The 23,177-nt window shown below is 39.8% G+C and overlaps 1 protein-coding gene across 2 annotated transcripts in view; it reads right to left on the reverse strand.

Annotated features, from left to right (window-relative positions):
- Window positions 1-2,830: 2,830 nt before the first annotated feature.
- EDNRB (endothelin receptor type B) overlaps window positions 2,831-23,177 on the reverse strand; it is a 32,958-nt gene continuing 12,611 nt past the window's right edge. For both annotated transcript variants that reach the window (XM_055542731.1, XM_055542730.1), the window contains exons 3-8: window positions 14,272-14,384; window positions 13,933-14,137; window positions 12,160-12,309; window positions 8,000-8,133; window positions 7,310-7,418; window positions 2,831-5,393 (exon numbers count right to left, since the gene is read on the reverse strand). In XM_055542731.1, coding sequence (XP_055398706.1) covers window positions 5,259-5,393; window positions 7,310-7,418; window positions 8,000-8,133; window positions 12,160-12,309; window positions 13,933-14,137; window positions 14,272-14,384 — 846 coding nt within the window. In that variant the 3' untranslated portion in view covers window positions 2,831-5,258. The remainder of the gene's footprint in view (window positions 5,394-7,309; window positions 7,419-7,999; window positions 8,134-12,159; window positions 12,310-13,932; window positions 14,138-14,271; window positions 14,385-23,177) is intronic.

The following is a 23,177-nucleotide window of genomic DNA, read 5'->3' on the forward strand; positions in this document are numbered from 1 at the left end:
GGACTATGTCTTCTGCATTTGAATATACCTATGTTTTAGAGGGTACAATAAAATTATGTATTAAGATTGATGCTTTCAAATTGTCGTGCTGGAGATGGTAAGGCGATTAAATCAGTCAATCCTTAAGGAAATCAACTCTGAATATTCATTAGAAGGACTGATGCTGAACCTGAAGCTCAGGTTCATACTATGGCTACATGATGCAAAGAGCCGACTCATTGGAAAAGACCCTGATGCTGGGAAAGACTGAGGGCAAGAGAAGAATGGACAACAGAGGATGAGATTGTTGGATGGCATCACTGACTCAGTGGACATGAGTTTGAGCAAACTCTGAGAGATAGTGAAGAACAGGGAAGCCTGGCACACTGCAGTTCATGAGGTCAAAAAGAGTTTGATACCACTTAGCGACAGAGTAACAACGATGCTATAAATGTGTTGATTTGATATAAGAGTTAGACTAGGAGTGTTCATATCTATATTTTATAGATAATTCAACTGGAACTCTGAGATGTTAACTGACTTGTTTGAGATCAACCAAAGTGTCAAAACAATTGAGAGAGTCATTTCCTAGGCAGGTTGATAGGGAGTCTAGGGGTCCCCAAGGAGAGAGGGGTCTGGAATTCTCAAGGAAGAAGAAAGGACAAACTTTTTTTTCTTTCTCCACATTCCTTAGGATTATATAACAATAATGTATCCAGCCTAAGGACAGTCTTTGGATTCAACCTTCTGTTACCTTAAAATTATGGGAGTAGACCTGGTCTTTACAAGGATGTATCTTGCCTGAGGACAGTGTTATCTTAAAATGTAAATTATGGGAGTAGGTCTGATGAGGTCTTTACACCCTCCAGACATTCTTTAGATTATATAACCTCATTGTTAACACTAGCAAACGGGTACTCTTTCTGCCCCCTTCTGATGCCTATGTCAGAAGCTTTCTCTATCTCCTTTATACTTTAATAAAACTTTATTACACAAAAGCTCTGAGCAATCAAGCCTCGTCTCTGGCCCCGGATTGAATTCTTCTCCTCTGGGGGCCAAGAATCCCGGTGTCTTCGCGTGATTCAACAACAACCTTTCACAATCAAGGGTATCACCTTTTTTTTTTTTACATTTGGAGTTTTTTCCATTACACATGCTGCCTTCCTACCATGATGGAGTTATTCCCTGGGCTGGTAAGCCTTACATTCTGGAAGTGTTCAGTGGGATTTTCTGATTTGGGTATACACATTCGGTCTGTTGATTATTTAATGTTGTCACTTCTGTGGCTAACTAATGACTGAAAGCGAGTCAGTCCAGCCAGATACATTATTCTTCATGAGTTTGGCCTCTGCACTGTTTGGATTTCTGGACATTTCCATCTTAGTGCTGCCACATCTTTTGGTTTTCTTCCAAGAACCTAAATTGTATTTGTTTTGCCTACATTTACTATCATGAATCATTTGGGCATTATTATTATTATTGTGACTCCATAACTCATATAGTTCAAGAGAAGGAAGGCTTTTTGTTGAATCCTTAGAGAGGATTCTGCCTGGGTTTTGCTTTCTTGTACTTCTCACATAGCTCCTGAATTCAGAACATCTATATCTCAAAATAGATGGGGGCTTCCCAGATGGCGCCAGTGGCAAAGAACCCACCTGCCAATGCTGCTGCTGCTGCTAAGTCACTTCAGTCGTGTCCAACTCTGTGTGACCCTATAGACGGCAGCCCACCAGGCTTCCCCGTCCCTGGGATTCTCCAGGCAAGAACACTGGAGTGGGTTTCCATTTCCTTCTCCAATGCATGAAAGTGAAAAGTGAAAGGGAAGTCGCTCAGTCATGTCCGACTCTAGCAACCCCATGGACTGCAGCCCACCAGGCTCCTCCACCCATGGGATTTTCCAGGCAAAAGTACTGGAGTGGGGTGCCATTGCCTTCTCCGACCTGCCAATGCAGGAGACAGAAAAGATGGATGTGGGTTCTATCCCTGGGTTGGGAAGATCCCTTGGAGGAGGGAATGGCAACTCACTCCAGTATCTTTGCCTGGAGAATCTCATGGACAGAGGAGTCTAGCAGGCTGCAGTCCATGGGGTTGCAAAGCGTCGAATGTGACTGAAGTGACTTAGCACACAAGCATATCTCAAAATGCCCAGCTCAGATTAGGCAACTAGACATTCAGAAAAGGTGAGGAATAACTCATACAAACCTCTAGAACACTAGGCTGAGTTTAAGATAATTATTTGGTAAAAGAGTAAATGCAAATTCTTGATTATTTTTATCAGGGGAAGAAAGAGGTTGTGTACTAAGAGATACAAGCATGTGAACCGTGAGAGCTGCAAAACACAGTTATTTAGTGGTCACTTCATTTTGTCTTGTACTAATTTTTGCTGTCATTTCTATCTCCTATCAAGTAAGAGCTGACCTCTTATTTTCTTAATTTCATCCTATCTTGCACTTAGTAAATACTCAAAAGGAGCTTGTGAAATGAAATGAGTGATTCCAAAATCTCATTTCAGCCTTTCACCTTTCATCTATGGTACAGTAATAATTAGACAATGAAATGCTCCCCAGGCAAGAAACCAGAGGTAGAAAGACATAAAGTGCCATTGGCAACTATCAATCAGATAACTTCAGAAAATTGAATGTATATATGTATCTGGTTACTCGCAACAATAAACCATTAACAGAAACTTGGCATTTTAATTTAAGAACTTTCATACTTTCTTGACGGTTGTGTGTTTAACATAAGTAATGTACATTTGTGACATTTATATTTCCTTTAAACTTTAATACTAAATTAGTGTTTAATAAATTATTGCTTGTGCACTGAAAAAATAAGCTGGTCTTTTTCAAAAACAATTTAAATTTTTATTGATTTTGTTTACATCATAAAGAATTAGCAACTATAGTAGTTGCCACTTTAAGTGACCTCAGAAAAAACAAAATATATAATTATTTTACATGGTTATATTACAATTTTATAAAGTTAGTTACAGCTTACTCATGCTTTGTTATAAACTATATTCCTTTGGCCATATGTTGTAAGCTATCAATACTAATGCACATCCATATTAGCAAATATAAAAGAGAAAATCTAAAAGTGTCATAAGTCTTTTAAGCTTTACAACCATGTTAATGCTACTTTTGTCCATTGTTATATTATGCAGTCCTTAATACTAGAAAATATGTTTGAAAATTAAACAGTAGCCCCTTTCCCCATATTGATTTTATTTATGCTGAGAAATCATGTTTGTTTCTTACCAACCTTTGTCAGTCTGTTAAAATTTTGAATCAACCATTTTTAGAAAAGCTACTGAACATGCTGCTGCTGCTGCTAAGTTGCTTCAGTCGTGTCCGACTCTGTGCATGAGTTCATTATAAATAATGCATGTATATACTTTCTGTGTGCAGTTTAAAATTTGGCAAGATGTTTACAGCCCATGATTCTGACACAGAGAAAGGGCACAATGATGTAAATGAGGAAGAATCAAAATGAAATCGTCACAAAATGAGCTCAAATTTAAATAGGAATAAAAAAATCCATTAACAAACTGAAAACAGTAGTGACCCAAAGTTAAAATAAGATTTGAAGTTTAAAATGTCTTTTGTGATGACAAGGATCTGAAAATGTGATTGGGAAGACATTACTAAACAAGACTGCGATGTGTATATAAATTCCATGTGGCATATGAATCCATGACTTGTCTTTCCTTTCTGGCATTGTTGGGTTTTTGGTATCCTCACCTTAGGCACTGGAAAGCAGCATTGCCCGTTTATTCTCAACATGTGGCTCTGGGTTACCAAAAAAAAAAAAAAAAAAAAAAAACAACAACCCAGAAACTCTGTTATATTTTAAGACAGAGTTAAAGCTCTTGGGCCCAATTTGTTCCTGAAGCCACTCTGAGAACATTACACTGTGTTTTGCTGGAACAGAATCAGGACCTTTTGCATTGATGTAAAGGGCAATGACGAACATCAGGCTAAGAATGGGAATCTGTCCCCATGGGTCTCCTCCCGCCCCATCTGATTTCCTCTGTCTTCCATTTTTCTCTCGTACATACTTTCACACACATCTCATCTGAGTTAACCTAAGGCACTTTGCTGGGGAGATGAAAGAATTCGGCAAGAATGCACAAAGTTAAAAGGTTCTTAACAGTCTCATATAGCAGCTTTGCCTGTGACAGGAAGGCACTGCATCCAGAACTCGTTTCTATTAGTTATTTACAAAAATAATGTAAAAGTTAGTAATAAGTTTTAAAGGTGACTCTTGCATTGACTGTAATAGCTATGCTCTTAGAGACAGTATTTTAACTATCGCATGGTACATATGCCAGATACCGCCTTAATTGCAGAGAAGATGCTGCTGTCTCCTTGGCCATATGGTCAACGCTCCAGGCAACTCACATTCTGTCCATGATGGGGTTACTGGCATCTCTCCGTTGTAAAGGTATGAACACCGGGGCCTGCCCTCTGTTTAATCATCTACACATTGTGTATTGTAGCTAAGTATTTACAGATGACAAAACTAGACGTACAGCTTTTAAACTACAGTGGTAAAAGAAGAATGCTTTAATAATCCTCAAAAAAATTTGTAGGTAGTCCTTTCTTTGCCAAGTACACGAATAGGCGATTTCAAAGCAGTGATTTGGGATGGCATTCCAAAACTTCTCTCTCTGTCCCTTTGTGACATTTGATCTCATCTGAATGTAAAGTTGCATGATTTTCAAAAACCTCAGTCTCGCTGATTCTCCCTCCTGATCATTTAAATATATCTCTAATGTCAAAAATACACCGGCTGAACTATTTTCACATGTTGTTTCCAAATATAATCCCTACCAATGGTGTGAAACTTTAAAAGATTTTTAAAATTTTAAATTTCATCTACAAATTCTGTTTTGCAGTGACACATTTTTCCTTTACATCAGATTCATCTTAATTTACAAAAATAAACATCTTTCACAGGAATTCTGAGTGAACTCAAGTTAAATGTAAGTGGTGTTTGAATAGACCAGAAGTTCTGAAGAGCTATAATATAGTGAAGTGCTAACTGTAAAGAATTAAGTGCTTTCACAATGAGGCTTTCTTAATTCTCACTGCTTGTCTTCTCATGCTGTAAACAGCTCATCAAATGTCATGCGGAACTCTTGAGTGTGAAGAAAATAATCACTCTTACAGTTGTACATTGTTTTGTGCAAACACACACGTTGTTTTGTTTCACTTTGGCAGACACATCTTTGTTTGAATGATTTCTGTCCAAAATAAAGAAAATGAATAATCCTTCTTTCAAGATGAGCTGTATTTATTACTGGAACGGAAGTTGTCATATCCGTGATCGTTAGCTTTGAACTTTAAACACGACTGCTTTTCCTCCAAGGACTGTTTTTCTTCAAATGATTGGCACCAGCAGCATAAACATGACTGCACAAAGCAAAGTAACTTCGTTATAAGTTTACATCAAGTTACGCTATCACAACCCTCCTTGCTCACCAGAATTCTGGCTTTCTCTGCATGAACAGCAATTCTTGGGCCACTTTCTTGCCATGACCTCTTATTTTCCCCTTAAAAACATATAACTACAGAAGTAGTATATGATAAGTTTTTAAACTAGAAGCTACACTGAAGAAAAATGTATATAATTAAACTTCTTCATCTTTTAATTAAAATGAAATAGAAAGACACTTAATTCTTGGATACTTACTCTTGATTACTTGAGGAATACTCTTAATATTTGATAAATATATAACTCAAAGCTTTTTTCCTATGCAAGTGGAAATATTACCATACCTATACATCCATAATAATCTGTAACTTTGTGGGCATCAAAATAATTGTAGCTTGTTCCCCCCATATATTTAAGTACAAAACTAAAATTGTCAGCAAAGAGATGCTACAGACCCATGTTGACGTCTTCCACTCTGAGAATATGGTGCCCTAGAACTTCACCCCTAATTCCATAGAAATGGAATGGTGGTCGACAGTGGGGAACTGAAAGCAGCTCCTTTGTCCCTTTCCTGTTTACCTATTTCTGTTCACTTCTAACCTTAAAAGAACCTAATTATAGGCTTCTCTGGTGGCTCAGAGGATAAAGAATCTGCCTGCAATGCAGAAGACTGAGGTTCAATCCCTGGGTTGGGAAAATGCCCTGGAGAAGGGAATGGCCCAGTCCAGTATTCTTGCTTGGAGAATTTTATGGGTAGAGGAGCCTGGTGGGCTGCAGACCATGGGGTCACAAAGAGTTGGACATGACTGAGCAACTAACACACCCCTAGAGATTTGATCACTAAGCAATTGAAACTGACTCCTGACTTAATGCTCAACTGAGTGCACAAGATGCCTTGTCTAACCTGTTGATGCTTTTCCTAGATAAAAAGAAGCAGGACTAGGTCTGAACCCACAGCAATCCTCCCAAGCAATCCTGCAAGCAGATCACTTGGCAAGATAACATCTGAAGAGAGAGCCAGACAGTCTGCCTTCCATGGAGAGGCAGAACCCAACCTTCTACCTGGATGATTCACTGAGATTCTTCTCCCTCCATTTTTCCCTTTAAAAATTGTCATGACTGAACAGAATCTTTAGAGTTGGTCTCTGCACCCGAGTCCACCATCTCCCTAGATTGCTGGCTTTTCTGATGAAAGTATTTTTCTTCTTTATTAACACTTGCCTCTGGAATTATTGGTATACGAGCACAAGCAGTCAACCTAGGTTTGGTTACACTAGGAACAAGTGGATTTAAGGGAAGGAATATTTTATTCCATACTAGGTAACTGAAGGAGTGAATGAATGGATGGATGTTACACACAAATGGAAGCAGGCAAATGAGGAATAATTTCACGTATTCTATATCAAGGAACACTGCTATTGAATTAAGGCAGAAAAGTAAAGGTAGAACTGGAATTAAGCTGCTTTGTTTGACTTGTAATTCTCACCTGTGTATGAAAAAGGAGACTAACTTAGTTATAATTAGCAGTGGGCTACCTAGTCCAAAATCTTCCAAAAAGGGAAATAGTGCATTTAATTCATGTGTAGCTCTTATTTTATCATGTGAGAGCATTCAGATATCAATGCATGTAGTTTTTTATTCATTTTCTGAGTAATTCTATGAGTAAAACTGATTGGTTGAGGCAGTAGTGAATGATTGACTGGGATTTGTAGGGAGAAATCAATTATAGTGATTTATGAGCAAAATTTATATTTAAACAATCATCTATCATGTAATACAAGGGAAAATTATAAAACAATTGACTAGATCTCTCTGGATAGAAATATTAATAGTTTGTAAGGGTTATATTTGATACCAGATTACAAGGGTTTTTAATTTTCGAATACTCTCTTACCTTAAAGCAGTTTTTGAATCTTTTGCTCACCAAATACAGAGCTATTGGGTTAATACAGGAATTCAGGGAGGCCATGTTGATGCCAATGTAGTCCAATACCAACAAAAAGCTGCAAAAATAATACAAAAATTTATTTATGTGCTATGAGCACAAATCCTTTAAAGACTTTTGTGCTTTATAAATTTAAAAATTACCCATTTATAGTTATTTTAACTTTATCACTAGTCTTTGCTGATTTTGATCTCTCTCTCTCTTTCTCTTTGCCTCTCTCTCTTTCTCTTTGCTTCTGTCTCTCTCTTTCTCCTATTCTCTGTCCCTGTCATATCATTAACCGCTATTCCCACTCCCATGCTCAATTCTCTGCCTTAAAATGAAATATATTTTGTAAGTGCCCAGGCTGTCTAAAAAAGAAAGGATTTACAAAGTAAAATGGAGAACCAGATCTGGTATTTTCAATCATGCACTCACTCACTTGGACAGCCCTGGCTCTCCATTCTCAGCGTTCACCAAAGCTCCCCTTACTTCTCCATTGGAAATAGAAGCAAAAGTAAAAAAAAAAAGGGGGAGGCATCTTAAATTGCTTTAGGATTAGAAAAATGGTACTCTCTCTTCCTGCCAATGAAAGGAATCAATGGAAAAACTTCTGAATGGCATTTATTTACACAACTATTTCTATTTTACCTTACTTACCTCAAAAATTCACATCTACGGGGATCATGCTGATCATAAAGAGTGAGCTTCAAAATCCTGCTAAGATGAAGAGGAAGCCAACACAGAGCAAAGACAAGGACCAGGCAAAATACTGTTTTGGCCACTTCCCGTCTCTGAAATAAAACCACAATCAGACTCTGTAATGGATGGCTCATTATAATCACAGCATTCTCTCTTTCCAAACAAAATGTTTAATACTGTTTACAAAAAGTCAGTGGCATTTGTAAAAATTCAGGACACAGAGTTTTAAACTAAATAGTTACTGTGAATTAGAACCTAAATGACTAGAGACATCTTTTTCTTTAAACTTTTCATTTTGTATTGGGGTATAGCCAATAAGGAGAAGGCAATGGCACCCCACTCCAGTACTCTTGCCTGGGAAATCCCATGGATGGAGGAGCCTGGTGAGCTGCAGTCCATGGGGTCACTAGGAGTCGGACACGACTGAGCAACTTTACTTTCCGTTTTCACTTTCATGCATTGGAGAAGGAAATGGCAACCCACTCCAGTGTTCTTGCCTGGAGAATCCCAGGGACAGGGGAGCCTGGTGGGCTTCCGTCTCTGGGATCGCAGAGTCGGACACGACTAAAGCAACTTAGCAGCAGCAGCAGCATAGCCAATAAACAATGCTGTGATAGTTTCAGGTGAACAGCAAAGGGACTCAGCCATACATATACATGTATCCCTTTTCCCTCAAACTCCCCTCCCATCCAGGCTGCCACACAACATTTAGGAGAAGTCTATGTGTTAATATAGTAGGTCCTTGTTGGTTATTCATTTTAAATATAGCTGTGTGTACATGTCCATTTAAACCCCCCTAACTAGCCGGCCCTTCCTCTTATCCTAGAGATGGACTGGAATGGGTGAATTTAACTCAGATGACCATTATATCTACTACTGCGGGCAGGAATCCCTCAGAAGAAATGGAGTAGCCATCATGGTCAACAAAAGAGTCCGAAATGCAGTACTTGGATGCAATCTCAAAAACGACAGAATGATCTCTGTTCGTTTCCAAGACAAACCATTCAATATCACAGTAATCCAAGTCTATGCCCCAACCAGTAACGCTGAAGAAGCTGAAGTTGAATGGTTCTATGAAGACCTACAAGACCTTTTAGAACTAACACCCAAAAAAGATGTCCTTTTCATTATAGGGGACTGGAATGCAAAAGTAGGAAGTCAAAAAACACTGAAGTAACAGGCAAATTTGGCCTTGGAATACAGAATGAAGCAAGGCAAAGACTAATAGAGTTTTGCCAAGAAAATGCACTGGTCATAACAAACACCCTCTTCCAACAATACAAGAGAAGACTCTACACATGGACATCACCAGATGGTCAACACCGAAATCGGATTGATTGTATTCTTTGCAGCCAAAGATGGAGAAGCTCTATACAGTCAGCAAAAACAAGACCAGGAGCTGACTGTGGCTCAGACCATGAACTCCTTATTGCCAAATTCAGACTGAAATTGAAGAAAGTAGGGAAAACCACTAGACCATTCAGGTATGACCTAAATCAAATCCTTTATGATTATACAGTGGAAGTGAGAAATAGATTTAAGGGCCTAGATCTGATAGATACAGTGCCTGATGAACTATGGAGTGAGGTTCATAGCATTGTACAGGAGACAGGGATCAAGACCATCCCCATGGAAAAGAAATGCAAAAAAAGCAAAATGGCTGTCTGTGGAGGCCTTACAAATAGCTGTGAAAAGAAGAGAAGTGAAAAGCAAAGGAGAAAAGGAAAGATATAAACATCTGAAGGCAGAGTTCCAAAGAAAAGCAAGACGAGATAAGAAAGCCTTCTTCAGCGATCAGTGCAAAGAAATAGAGGAAAACAACAGAATGGGAAAGACTAGAGATCTCTTCAAGAAAATCAGAGATACCAAAGGAACATTTCATGCAAAGTTGGGCTCAATAAAAGACAGGAATGGTATGGACCTAAAAGAAGCAGAAGATATTAAGAAGAGATGGCAAGAATACACAGAAGAGCTATACAAAAAAGATCTTCATGACCCAGATAATCACTATGGTGTGATCACTGACCTAGAGCCAGACATCCTGGAATGTGAAGTCAAGTGGGCCTTAGAAAGCATCACTATGAACAAAGCTAGTGGAGGTGATAGAATTCCAGTTAGCTATTTCAAATCCTGAAAGATGATGCTGTGAAAGTGCTACACTCAATATGCCAGCAAATTTGGAAAACTCAGCAGTGGCCACAAGGACTGGAAAAGGTCAGTTTTCATTCCAATCCCAAAGAAAGGCAATGCCAAAGGATGCTCAAACTACCGCACAATTGCACTCATCTCACACGCTAGTAAAGTAATGCTCAAAATTCTCCAAGACAGCCTTCAGCAATATGTGAACCGTGAACTTCCTGATGTTCAAGCTGGTTTTAGAAAAGGCAGAGGAACCAGAGATCAAATTGCCAACATCCACTGGATCATGGAAAAAGCAAGAGAGTTCCAGAAAAACATCTATTTCTGCTTTATTGACTATGCCAAAGCCTTTGACTGTGTCGATCACAAGAAACTGTGGAAAATTCTGAAAGAGATGGGAATACCAGACCACCTGATCTGCCCTCTTGAGAAATTTGTATGCAGGTTAGGAAGCAACAGTTAGAACTGGACATGGAACAGCAGACTGGTTCCAAGTAGGAAAAGGAGTATGTCAAGGCTGTATATTGTCACCCTGCTTATTTAACTTATATGCAGAGTACATCATGAGAAACGCTGGGCTGGAAGAAACACAAGCTGGAATCAAGATATCCGGGAGAAATATCAATAACCTCAGATATGCAGATGACACCACCCTTATGGCAGAAAGTGAAGAGGAACTCAAAAGCCTCTTGATGAAAGTGAAAGAGGAGAGTGAAAAAGTTGGCTTAAAGCTCTACACTCAGAAAACGAAGATCATGGCATCCGGTCCCATCACTTCCTGGGAAATAGATGGGGAAACAGTGGAAACAGTGTCAAACTTTATTTTTCTGGGCTCCAAAATCACTGCAGATGGTGATTGCAGCCATGAAATTAAAAGACGCTTACTCCTTGGAAGGAAAGTTATGACCAACCTAGATAGCATATTCAAAAGCAGAGACATTACTTTGCCAACAAAGGTCCGTCTAGTCAAGGCTATGGTTTTTCCTGTGGTCATGTATGGATGTGAGAGTCGGACTGTGAAGAAAGCTGAGCGCCAAAGAATTGATGCTTTTGAACTGTGGTGTTGGAGAAGACTCTTGAGAGTTCCTTGGACTGCAAGGAGATCCAACCAGTCCATTCTGAAGGAGATCAGCCCTGGGATTTCTTTGGAAGGAATGATGCTAAAGCTGAAACTCCAGTACTTTGGCCACCTCATGTGAAGAGTTGACTCATTGGAAAAGACTCTGATGCTGGGAGGGATTGGGGGCAGGAGGAGAAGGGGACGACAGAGGATGAGATGGCTGGATGGCATCACTGACTCGATGGACGTGAGTGTGAGTGAACTCTGGGTGTGGTGATGGACAGGGAGGCCTGGCATGCTGCGATTCATGGGGTCACAAAGAGTCGGACACGACTGAGCGACTGATCTGATCTGATGTGTGGAATCTAGAAAAATGGTACAGATGAACCTATTTGCAGGGCAGGAATAGAGACACAGACACAGAGAAAGGATGTGTGGACACCAAGCAGGGGAGAGGAGGGTAGGATGAACTGGGAGATTAGGCTTGACATCAATATACTACCATGTATAAATGGATAGTGGGAACCTGCAGTTTAACACAGAGAGCTCAGCTCAGTGCTCTGTGATGACCTAGCTGAGTGGGATGGGCGGTGGTGAGAGGGAGGTCCAAGAGGGAGGGGATCTATGTATACATACAGCTGATTCACTTCACTGCACAGCAGAAACTAACACAGCACTGCCAAGCAATTATACTCCAATAAAAATGGTTTATCTAAAAACATGATGGCTCTTTTTACATTCCTTTAGATTATGTAGGGTATCTCCAGGTAGATAGTATAAACCATATTAAAAATATCAGACTAAGAATAAGGAATTATGCTCTAGTATATGATACCTTTAGTTTATTATCACTACAATAATTTCCATATTCATAATTGGAATTGTAATCATGAGTCAGCAAATATTTCTGTTTCCTTACCTGTTTTAAGTGATCATTTAAAGCAATTTGCATACCACTCTTCTTTCTCAACATTTCACAAGTCATCAGGGTATAAAACAATGCAGTGATGGCCAATGGCAGGCAGAAATAGAAACTAAATAGCCACCAGTCTTTAGCTGTCTTGTAAAACTATGGGGAAGAAAGGATGTTATAGTTAATATTCCTCTGTAAGAAAATCTTACACATCAAATATTAAAAAATGCTCATCAAGGAATAATCTTCTAAAGTAGACCCATTTTATAAATACTATGTAGAATCTTTCAGTAGAATCTTTATTCTACTATGTAGAATTTTTTGTCTGCTGAACAAAAAATTAAGTGAGACAAACTTTTCCTAAAAGGTGTTTCAATTATCTAAGGCAGTGTGCTATAATTATATACAAAAATGTAAGCAATTGGGCAAAATTTTAAATTCTTGATAACTCAAATATTTTTGTCTTCACACAAGTGAAAGGAACTCCTTGTGTGAAATACCACATCTGGATGTGTAAAGATATTCTAGTGTTTTGGGGAACTTCTCACTTTTTAACAAGTTTGTTTCTGGGGAAAGCAGGTAGGAAGAGGTCTATAGTAATCATTTAGCTCAGGAATGTATACATCTGAACTACCAACTAAAAATCAAAATTGCTTATAAAATGACTTCTCTCTTACTCGTTCTTCTTTCCTTTTCCTTTTAAAGATTGTTGTTCCAGATATGTCTCTGTTGGAACAGAAGTCATGGAATCTATGCAGTACTTTGGGCTTCCCAGGTAGTGCTTATGGTAAGGAACCCGCTTGCCAATGCAAGAGACATAAGTGATGCGGGTTCGATCCCTGGGTTGGAACAATCCCCTGGAGGAGAGCACAGCAACCCACTCTAGTATTCTTGCCTGGATGATCCCATGGACAGAGGTGCCTGGTGGAGTAATAGCCATGGGGTCGCAAAGATTGGGACATGACTGCGACTTAGCGCACACCCATGCAGCACTTTTTCTATTGTAACTAATAAGAAACAAGGAAACAGCATTTTCATTTTCAGTTTCCCATTAAAGCCCCTCTTTAGTCTTCTGTTTATCATGATCTATACACATATACATAAAGTCTTATATAAACTTATGTGTAAAATAGAAAATAATTATTTGTGACATTTGGGCCCACTCCCTTTGCATTAACTTCTCCTCACCCTTTCTGTTGGGAAGAGCCTTTTTCACTTAGGGTCTATTTTCTGATGGCCAGCATTGCTATTTTTCCCCATTCCCTAATTAAACACTCTTAAATAAATAGACAAGATGAAGTTCTTTGCAATAGCAGCTTTCCCTTTAGAGAGAGGACAAGCTTGTCATTCATACCAAGATTCATGGAGTCACGTAGATTTCTACCAGTCTATCCATACCAGGGGGACTTCTCCTTGATCATTCCTTTAACCACACACTGCCTCCAATGACTGCTGTGTTGCTTAATGCAAAATATGTTGTAGCTGCCAGTTCTTATGTGAATTTGAGTAGAAAAGCTATAAATTCCAATCGATTCTCTTATGTCAACTTGGCTTATCTGTATTCCTGAGAATCAGGGAATTCTTGGAGAAGTAATGACCTAGCTTCTTGCAGCATGGGTCATTAGTCCCGCTGTTAACCCTGAGGTCCTGGGACCTACACTTTTAATTTATGCCAAGGATAGTCATAAATCAATAATTTCCCAAAAAGAAGAGATTGGGGGAAAATAGCTAAACATTTATAAGGCAAGAGCAGAAAAGGGAAAGAAAAGTAAAATTTACCTGCATAAATGCTGTTTTCTGAGTGGGATGGAGCAAGCAGATTCTCAGTTTATTTCCTGTGTGATCACTGGTAATTATATCAAAACCCACGGCCTCAGGGACAGCCAGAACCACAGAGACCACCCAAATTAAAACAATTTCTACTGCTGTCCATTTTGGAACCCCGATTCCTTTAATCCGACTCCAAGAAGCAACAGCTCGATATCTGAAAAACAAAACAGAATCAGTTGCCAAGCTGGCAGAGCCTGGTTTTTATTGAATTACAGTTTACCTTCTAAGTAACGTAGCAACCACTAGGATCGTGGTCAGGATATATGTCACTTAGATACATGCTCTTACCTGTCAATACTTAGAGCACATAGACTCAGCACAGTGATGCCCACGGAAGCCTTCTGAATGAAAGGCACCAGCTTACACATCTCAACCCCAAAGGGCCAGTCCTTGGCGAGCAGCTGCATCGAGGAGACACAAAGCTCTGTTAGGGAAATGTTTACAGGGTGCTCTTGAACTGTATGTATTACTTAGAGGAGGTGAATGAGCTTGTGAGAAAAATAACAAATTTCAGTTCTTATTCTTTTTCTCATGGGCTCCTCTGGAAATCATCTGCATTTGTTACATATTTGGAACAAGAGAGTGGGCTGGCAATCATGAAAGGGCAGACAATTCAGGAGAATTAGCTACACATGAACAGGAGCTTAGGGTCAAGGTATCTTCTACTGCAGGGCCAACTGGGGCCAATTGCTTAAGTTCTCCTTACAAAAATGGGAAGCTGCTGTATAGCACCAGGAGCTCAGATTAGTGCTCTGTGATGATCTAGAGGGGTGACATGGGGGGCAGTGGGAGGGAGGCTCAAGAGAGAGAGGATATATGTACACATACTGCTGATTTACTTCATTGCACAGCAGACACTAACACAACATTGTAAAACAATTATATTCCAGTTTAAAAAATTTTTTTTAAATTGAGCCTGTAGTGCTAAAAATGCCTCTCATACTCTTATGAAGTCTCCAATGCTCAGTTGATGGCCAAATCAAAATAAAGATTAATCAAAAATAGGTGAAAAGTGTTCCTTAGTTAGACTAGATGTCTCCCTGGGCTTCCCTGGTAGCTCAGCTGGTAAAGAATCTGCCTGCAATGCAGGAGACCTGGGTTCTATCCCTGGGTTGGAAAAAATCCCCTGGAGAAGAGAGTGGCAACCCACTCCAGTATTCTTGCCTGGAGAATCCCCATGGACAGAGGAGCCTGGTGGGCTAGAGTCCATGGGGTTGCAAAGAGTTGGACACGACTAAGCGACTAAGCACAGATGACTCCTATGGAGAACAGAGTGTGTGTTCGTGTACTTACTCTTCACTCTGGTCAACTGTGCTGTCAGTCAGCACACTATTCAGCATGTGTTCAATATAAGGCATGCTTTTTCCTTAAGACTTCACCTGAGTCCTTCCTTCTCCCAGAAGGCTTTCCCCCCACAGATCCACTTGGCTAAAACCTTTACTTCTCTTAGCTCTTACTCAAGTCTCACCTTTTCAATGTGACCACACTGCTAAGGATAGGAAATGGTCAGGCCTCCACATGTCCGTCTTTCTACTCCACTTTCCTTTACGCCTACAGCACTTATTAACTCCTACCGTGTATAGTATAGTATACTTGCTCGTTTTGTTAAGTTTTGCTGTCTGCAACCCCTAGCCTATCAGACAGAATACAACTTCTGCAATTGTCTACCACAGTTCCTAACACACAGCAGATGCTTAAGTATTCAAGTCCCTAAAATACATAGGCACTAGTTATTCAGTGAGCAAAATGACTTACTTCTTGCTACTATACATACATTTCTATTTCAAACTAACTATGCAGCCATCTTCTGTTAAACTCATGATTTTCTTTTGTAGGACAATTGGGTATGCCCCACACACAATGTAAATGAATCACATTAGGTAAACATCTGGGTCAAATGTTTACGCAGTTTGAAAAGAAACTGTTTTAAATCTACCTCTGTGTGTTTAAAGTTGACTCATTGGAAAAGACTCTGATGGTAGAAGTGATTGGGGGCAGGAGGAGAAGGGGACGATAGAGGATGAGATGGCTGGATGGCATCACTGACTTGATGGACGTGAGTCTCAGTGAACTCCGGGAGATGGTGATGGACAGGGAGGCCTGGCGTGATGTGATTCATGGGGTCACAAAGAGTCGGACATGACTGAGCGAATGAACTGAACTGATGTGTGTTTTAATGTTTTAAAGAATAACCTTCCAAAGTTGAAAACTAGTTTGAAACATAATTAAGTCTTTCCATTCTCCTACTTGTAACATTTCTTTGTTGAGTTTGTCATGCTGGGTAACTGTTTGGCAACTAGAATGGCACCCAAAGCTGAAACATGTGTCTCAGTATGAATATGTCTCAGAGCTCCAGCATGAGACCAATTTCATTTCTAAGACAGATGTGAAAAATTACACCGACATGTAGACAAATCTTGGCAAACTTACAGCAAATATGCTTTTTCTAGGGTCAGAAAGCCTGCAAGGCCAGGCAGATCACACAAGAGTGAAGGCAGCCAGGTGCAAGAAAGTCACTGGTGTCAGGAAATAATAGAGGGCAGAGGGGTCTGGGGTAAATCCTGTCTAAAAGGAGCCTGTGCTAATAAACATGATGTGATTGTTGATAAGAAATCCCCAATACCAAAATATCTTGATTTTTATCCCCAAATGTTTATATAAAATCTCACAATTTATAAAAATTGTCAACTAATTCAAATTTTTGAAAAAACAAAAACATTAACAGATAATAACATCATGTTAACAAACTAATTTTATGTGTCAGACCAGCCTCTAACTTGTGAACTCTGGATTAAAATGGGCTGGCTCATAACTCTGCTTATTCATTTATTCATTCAACAAACATGTATTCAATACTCACCATGTGCCAACACCATTTGGAGTATGGGGGCCTATCAGAGAACAAGGCAAACTCCCTGCTCTCATGGAGCTTACAGTCTAGTGAGGGAGGCAGAGAAAGAACACACAAATACTTAATATGGTGTTCACAGGATTTGTGGCAGCTGATGCGAAGAGCTGACTCATTGGAAAAGACCCTGATGCTGGGAAAGATTGAGGGCAGGAAGATAAGGGGACGACAGAGGATGAGATGGTTGGATGGCATCACTGACTCAATGGACATGAGTTTGGGTAGGCTCCAGGAGTTGGTGATGGACAGGGAGGCCTGGCGTGCTGCAGTTCATGGGGTCACAAAGAGCCGGACACAACTGAGTGACTGAACTGAACTGAGAAATTATAATGAAATTTGGGGTGCTTTCTTGTTTTAAAGATAGTTTTGATGTGGACCATTTTTAAAGTTTTTATTACATTTGCTACAATATTGCTTCTTCTTTATGCTTTGATTTTTTTGGCCATGAGGCATGTGGGATCTTAGCTTCCCAACCAGGGATCCAACCTGCACCCACTGCATTGGAAGCAAAGTCTTAACCCCTGTACCACCAGTCAGGTCTCTCTCACAAGAGGCAACCTTCAGTAGGGATTTGACTAAAATAAAAGAGTAAGCCATGCGGACTGTATTCTAGGCAGAGGAAAGAGCAAATACAAAGGTCCTGAGGTCAAAATAAGCCTAGTGAGAGGAGGAGATGAAAAGAAGTTTCTTAAGGCTGACTGGAGTGTTCCAGACCAGTTTAGATATAGTTAGAGGGAGGAGTGTGATTTTTTTTTAAGGAAATCCATTGCAATATTTTGAACAGGGAGATGGCATCATCTTATTTATGTTAAAAAAAAATCACTCCAGGGATTTCCCTGGTGATCCAGTGGTTAAGATTTCACCTTTCAGTGCAGGAGTTGCAGGTTTGATTCCTGGTCAGGGAACTAAGATTCCATACGTCTATGGCTAATAAAACCAGAACATAAATAACAGAAGCAATACTGTAACAAATTCAACAAAGTCTTGAAACAAAATTGTCCACATTAAAAAAAAAAAAAAAAAAAAACACACACCAAAACCCTTCTCATTCTAAAAACATAAAAAGATCTAGAAAGTGGTATGGTAGACTATGAATAGACTAGATAGACAATGATAGACAACTAGAATAGTCAAGAAAAGATTTGATGAGAGATCATGGGCTGAAACTTGTGGTGCCTTGCAACTGAAAGGAATGGATTATAGACAGGATATATTTTGATAACAGAGCTAGCAGGACTTGTTGATGGGTTGGATATAAGATGTGAGGAGCCAGAAAACTCAAAGAAGTTGATCATATGAATGGTGAAGACATTGACAGAAATGTAGAAGACCCAGGATCCCGCAAATCTGAACCAGCTACAAGCTCAAGGTGGTTTAGAAGACTTGTCAATTACCCTTGCAAACATAATAAAAAGATTCCAACCAGTTGAAAGAATCCTTCCAGGCACAATTTGGTATAAACTACTGCATCTAGGTAGTCTTTCTAATCATTCTATCTTTATATGTATCAGAGGGGGAAGAAAAAGGAAAACTAACATTTACAATGGGTTAGGCACTATTCTAAGCCATTTACCTATGGTATATCATTGAATGCCCAAAGCAATCCTATAAGGTAAATTACTATAAACTGCATTTTAATAGGTTAAAAGACTTAGAGGTACTTAGAAGTTTATTAACTTGCTGTGTTGGTTTTTTAGGGCTCCCCTGATGGCTCAGACAGTAAAAGAATCCACCTGTAATGCAGGAGACTTGGGTTCAATTCATGGATCAGGAAGATCCCCTGGAGAAGGGCATGGAAACCCACTCCAGTATTAAACATGCCCACAAATTCTTCGACAGTCCTCCCTTCAAAAGGTGAAGCTCATTTCCCTCCCTTTGAAGCGGGGGTGGGGGGGGGTACTTAATGATTCACATTTAATGAATAGAATGTGGTGGGACTGATGATGCCTGACATCTGAGACTAGTTCATAGATGGCATTATGGGTTCCTCCTTGCTGCTCTTGGATCATTGCTTTGAGGGAGTTGCCATGTCAAGAAGGAGACTCAAGGGTCCCTGTGAAGAGGCAACATGGCAAGGAACTGAGGCCACCTGAAAACAGCTGGCACTGATTTGCCAAGTGTCCAGCCTTGGACAAGCCTTCTCATGACGTCAGCCCCACCAATAACTTGACCCTCCTGAGAGACCCTGAGTCAGGACAACCCAGGTCTCCCACACTGCAGGTGGATTCTTTATCAGCTGAGCCACCAGGGTAGCCCAAGAATACTGGAGTGGGTAGCCTATCCCTTCTCCAGCGGATCTTCCTGACCCAGGAGTTGAACCGGGGTCTCCTGAATTTCAGGTGGATTCTTTACCAGCTGAGCTACCAGGGAATATATTTGTCCTTGGTCACTCACTTATGTGAGGCTTCCTGTGTGGCGTTTGTGGTAAAGACCCACTTGCCATTGCAGGAGACATGATACTGTGGGTTCGATCCCTGGGTCAGGAAGTTCCCCTGGAAGAGGGCATGGCAACCCACTCCAGTATTCTTGCCTGGAGAATCCCATGGACAGAGGAGCCCCGAGGGCTATAGTCCATAGGGTGGCAAAGAGCTGGACATGATTGAAGTGACTTAGCACGCACACACATGCTCACTTAGGTAAGTAATAGATAACTCCGGCTATTTTATTCATCTAATGTCCAAAAATTCAGATAGTTTCAAGTATCTTATTGTCTTGAACAATCTCTAAATATGCAAATGTGAGTGTCACAGGGTACAGTCATTAGATGAGTCAAATTGAATGAGTGTCTGGTCACTGAAGGGAGAGACGTCTGGCCAATGAAAATGAGTTCTGCGTTGAATCCAGGCTCTGTTTTGAGGTTATTATTGCTTTTGGCTCAGACTAGACATTGGATGATTGCTTTTCATACCACTGGGAGGCCTGCAGTCCAACCTCTGACCCAAGTTATCACAGGGGACAGGGAAACACAAACCGAAAATTGTAGCAATTCTCTTCTAGTTCAACACAGAGATAGTCAGAAACTTAATCACAACCGACAGATTACAATTTTCTAATCTACCCTTCCAAAGGAAAAGAGACTGCCAAAAAACCCTTCATGATTTCAATTCCGACATGAATGCTGCCAGTCCTGAGAGGCCACAGAAGGTGAGGGATTGATTGCCCGTTTCTATTATTTTGTAGTCAGAAGGATGACTTTGGCAACCTCTGCTTCTCCATCAGAAGGCTTTGTGGAGACACTGAGAAGCCTGATCTCCTGTGACATAGACCATGCCTACTGTTGATGCTCATCTCTGTCTAAATGGCCTCCATCCAGAATGTCTTGGCAATTTAGGGCTTGGAGCTTATTAAGAATGCAAAGACATTAATCTCTTGCCCTGAGTGGAGGAAAAGCTGTGAACTTAAAAAAAAAAATCAATCTCAACCAAGATGCCACTTTAAAATTTGGTGAAAGAATGTTCTTAGAGGTTTTCATAATTCTTGGAAATTATTTCACTATTTCTTGACAAAAATAATGACACCCAATGCCTATAATCTGAAGTTCAACAATTCAGTTTTCCTTTTGGTAGAGGAAACTGATTCTCTTTTATTGCAAGAAGAAGCAAGTCTAACTTTAAACCTAGCAATAATACATTCATATTTCTTATTTGCAGTTTTCGTCATTCAGTTAGATAACTTAAGGGAAAAATCTGAGTATTGAAGACAAATTATGCATGTAACCAAATCTCTCTGATTGCCAAAAAAAAAAAAAAAAAATGTCAGGGATCAATATTGTTTCTAGGTCCCTGCCACCTAACTTAAATGTTGGGGTCCTGTTTAAAATTAAGTTTGAATAGATATTACTTACTATTTATCAAATGTGAGCCAGTCAGAAAATACTGCCGTTACTGACACTGGTTTTCAATGGTGATGGCTCATCTGAGAAAGAGCTTTTGTTAGTGTTGGTCCTAGGAGCAATGTAGTGTCCATTTGACAAATGACAGCCTGTCCTCAGGCTTGCCTCTTTCCCCTAAAGCTTCCACTGCTTTGCTAGCACATTTCTTTTGTATAAATAAATACAAATAAACAAACAAATAAACACTAGATTGAAAACAGTCATGGTCATACTGACTATAAGATTTCTACTCAAAGATGCACATGATATCATAACTTTATGTTGAAACAGCTGTTTGAGAAATAAAAAAGGCAACAGAATACTAAAAACTTCATATCATATTGTAAAAATATTTTTATAGTACATAGTTTATACTATGTACTATATACTATTATAGTATATACATATTTTTATATTACATAGTTTAAAAAATTTCTAAAAGGATAAACAGTGTGAATAGAAAATCAGTGTCTTTTCTTTAAAGGTATTGCTAAATGAGTCCTACAAAATCTTTCCAACTGGGGATATTTATATTTTCCAATTCTCTTTTTTAATTAAAAATTACATTCTTGACAAATTAAATGGAGAAAATCCTATTAATACATACCATTCTTAATACCCAATGGAATCTAGACCCAAATGGTCAGGAAATGCCAAAGTTAACCATCTTGTACTAACAAATGTTCAATTGTCTCATTAACCATAATCACCATTCTCCTTTCTATTTTTCAAAAAAATCAAAACCACTATGAGGTACCATTTCACACCAGTCAGAATGGCTGCGATCCAAAAGTCTACAAGTAATAAATGCTGGAGAGGGTGTGGAGAAAAGGGAACCCTCTTACACTGTTGGTGGGAATGCAGACTAGTACAGCCACGATGGAGAACAGTGTGGAGATTCCTTAAAAAACTGGAAATAGAACTGCCTTATGATCCAGCAATCCTACTGCTGGGCATACACACTGAGGAAACCAGAAGGGAAAGAGACACGTGTACCCCAATGTTCATCGCAGCACTGTTTATAATAGCCAGGACATGGAAGCAACCTAGATGTCCATCAGCAGATGAATGGATAAGCAAGCTGTGGTACATATACACAATGGAGTATTACTCAGCCATTAAAAAGAATACATTTGAATCAGTTCTAACGACGTGGATGAAACTGGAGCCTATTATACAGAGTGAAGTAAGCCAGAAAGAAAAACACCAATACAGTATACTAACACATATATATGGAATTTAGAAAGATGGTAACAATAACCCTGTGTACGAGACAGCAAAAGAGACACTGATGTATAGAATGGTCTTATGGACTCTGAGAGAGAGGGAGAGGGTGGGAAGATTTGGGAGAATGGCATTGAAACATGTAAAATATCATGTATGAAATGAGTTGCCAGTCCAGGTTCGATGCACGATACTGGATGCTTGGGGCTGGTGCACTGGGACGACCCAGAGGGATGGTGTGGGGAGGGAGGAGGGAGGAGGGTTCAGGATGGGGAACACATGTATACCTGTGGCGGATTCATTTTGATATTTGGCAAAAGTAATACAATTATGTAAAGTTTAAAAAATAAAATAAAATAAAAAAATTAACAGGATACACTGAGCTTTAACTGGTTCTTAGTTTCAGAACATTCTACAACGTTTTTAGTGGCGAGCATAGTGCCTGGCACACAGTGACTGCTCATTAAATGTTGTTGTTGTTGTTCAGTCACTAAGTCGTGTCTGACTCTTTGCAATCCCATGGACTGCAGCACACCAGGCTTCCCTGTCCTTCACCATCTCCTGGAGTTTGCTCAAACTGACATCCACCGAGTCAGTGACGCCACCCAACCATCTCATCCTCTGTGGTCCCCTTCTCCTCCTGCCTTCAATCTTTCCCAGCATCAGGGTCATTTCCAGTGAGTTGGCTCTTAATGATGAATGAATGAGTTCATGGATGAGTGAATGAATTTGATCATAAGACAGACATCTTGTATTAAGACTTGTCATGAGCTTTTCAGTTCCCATATTTGAAACAATTCTTCTGAGAATTGAGATGACTGTGCTTACTACTGATCGATTGATTTTGTACTGTCTAGTCCAGGTCCTCCTCCCTACCAGATAGATCAAGTCTTCTTGACACATAAAGCCAGGGCCTCCAGAAATGAGGTGTTGGCTCTTCTCTGGGAGTTCCGCTTGCTAAGCAGACAGGAAAAAGTGGAAAGCAAAATTCCTCCCCTCCCCTCTCTCTCTCCTCCTCAAACGTGTCAGGGAAATGACTGGTATAAAACAGAACCCACTATTTCTCACTATCTGCTGGGATTCTATGAGGTGTGTTATTTGTAAGCGTGGCGGAGATGAATTCGGAAAGCACAGAGATGCTTTTAGGAAGGTGGGTGGGCAACACATTACAAGTGACAACCAGGGTTACTT

The sequence above is a fragment of the Bubalus kerabau genome, chromosome 12 (assembly GCF_029407905.1).
Source record: "Bubalus kerabau isolate K-KA32 ecotype Philippines breed swamp buffalo chromosome 12, PCC_UOA_SB_1v2, whole genome shotgun sequence".
Lineage (NCBI taxonomy): Eukaryota > Metazoa > Chordata > Mammalia > Artiodactyla > Bovidae > Bubalus > Bubalus kerabau.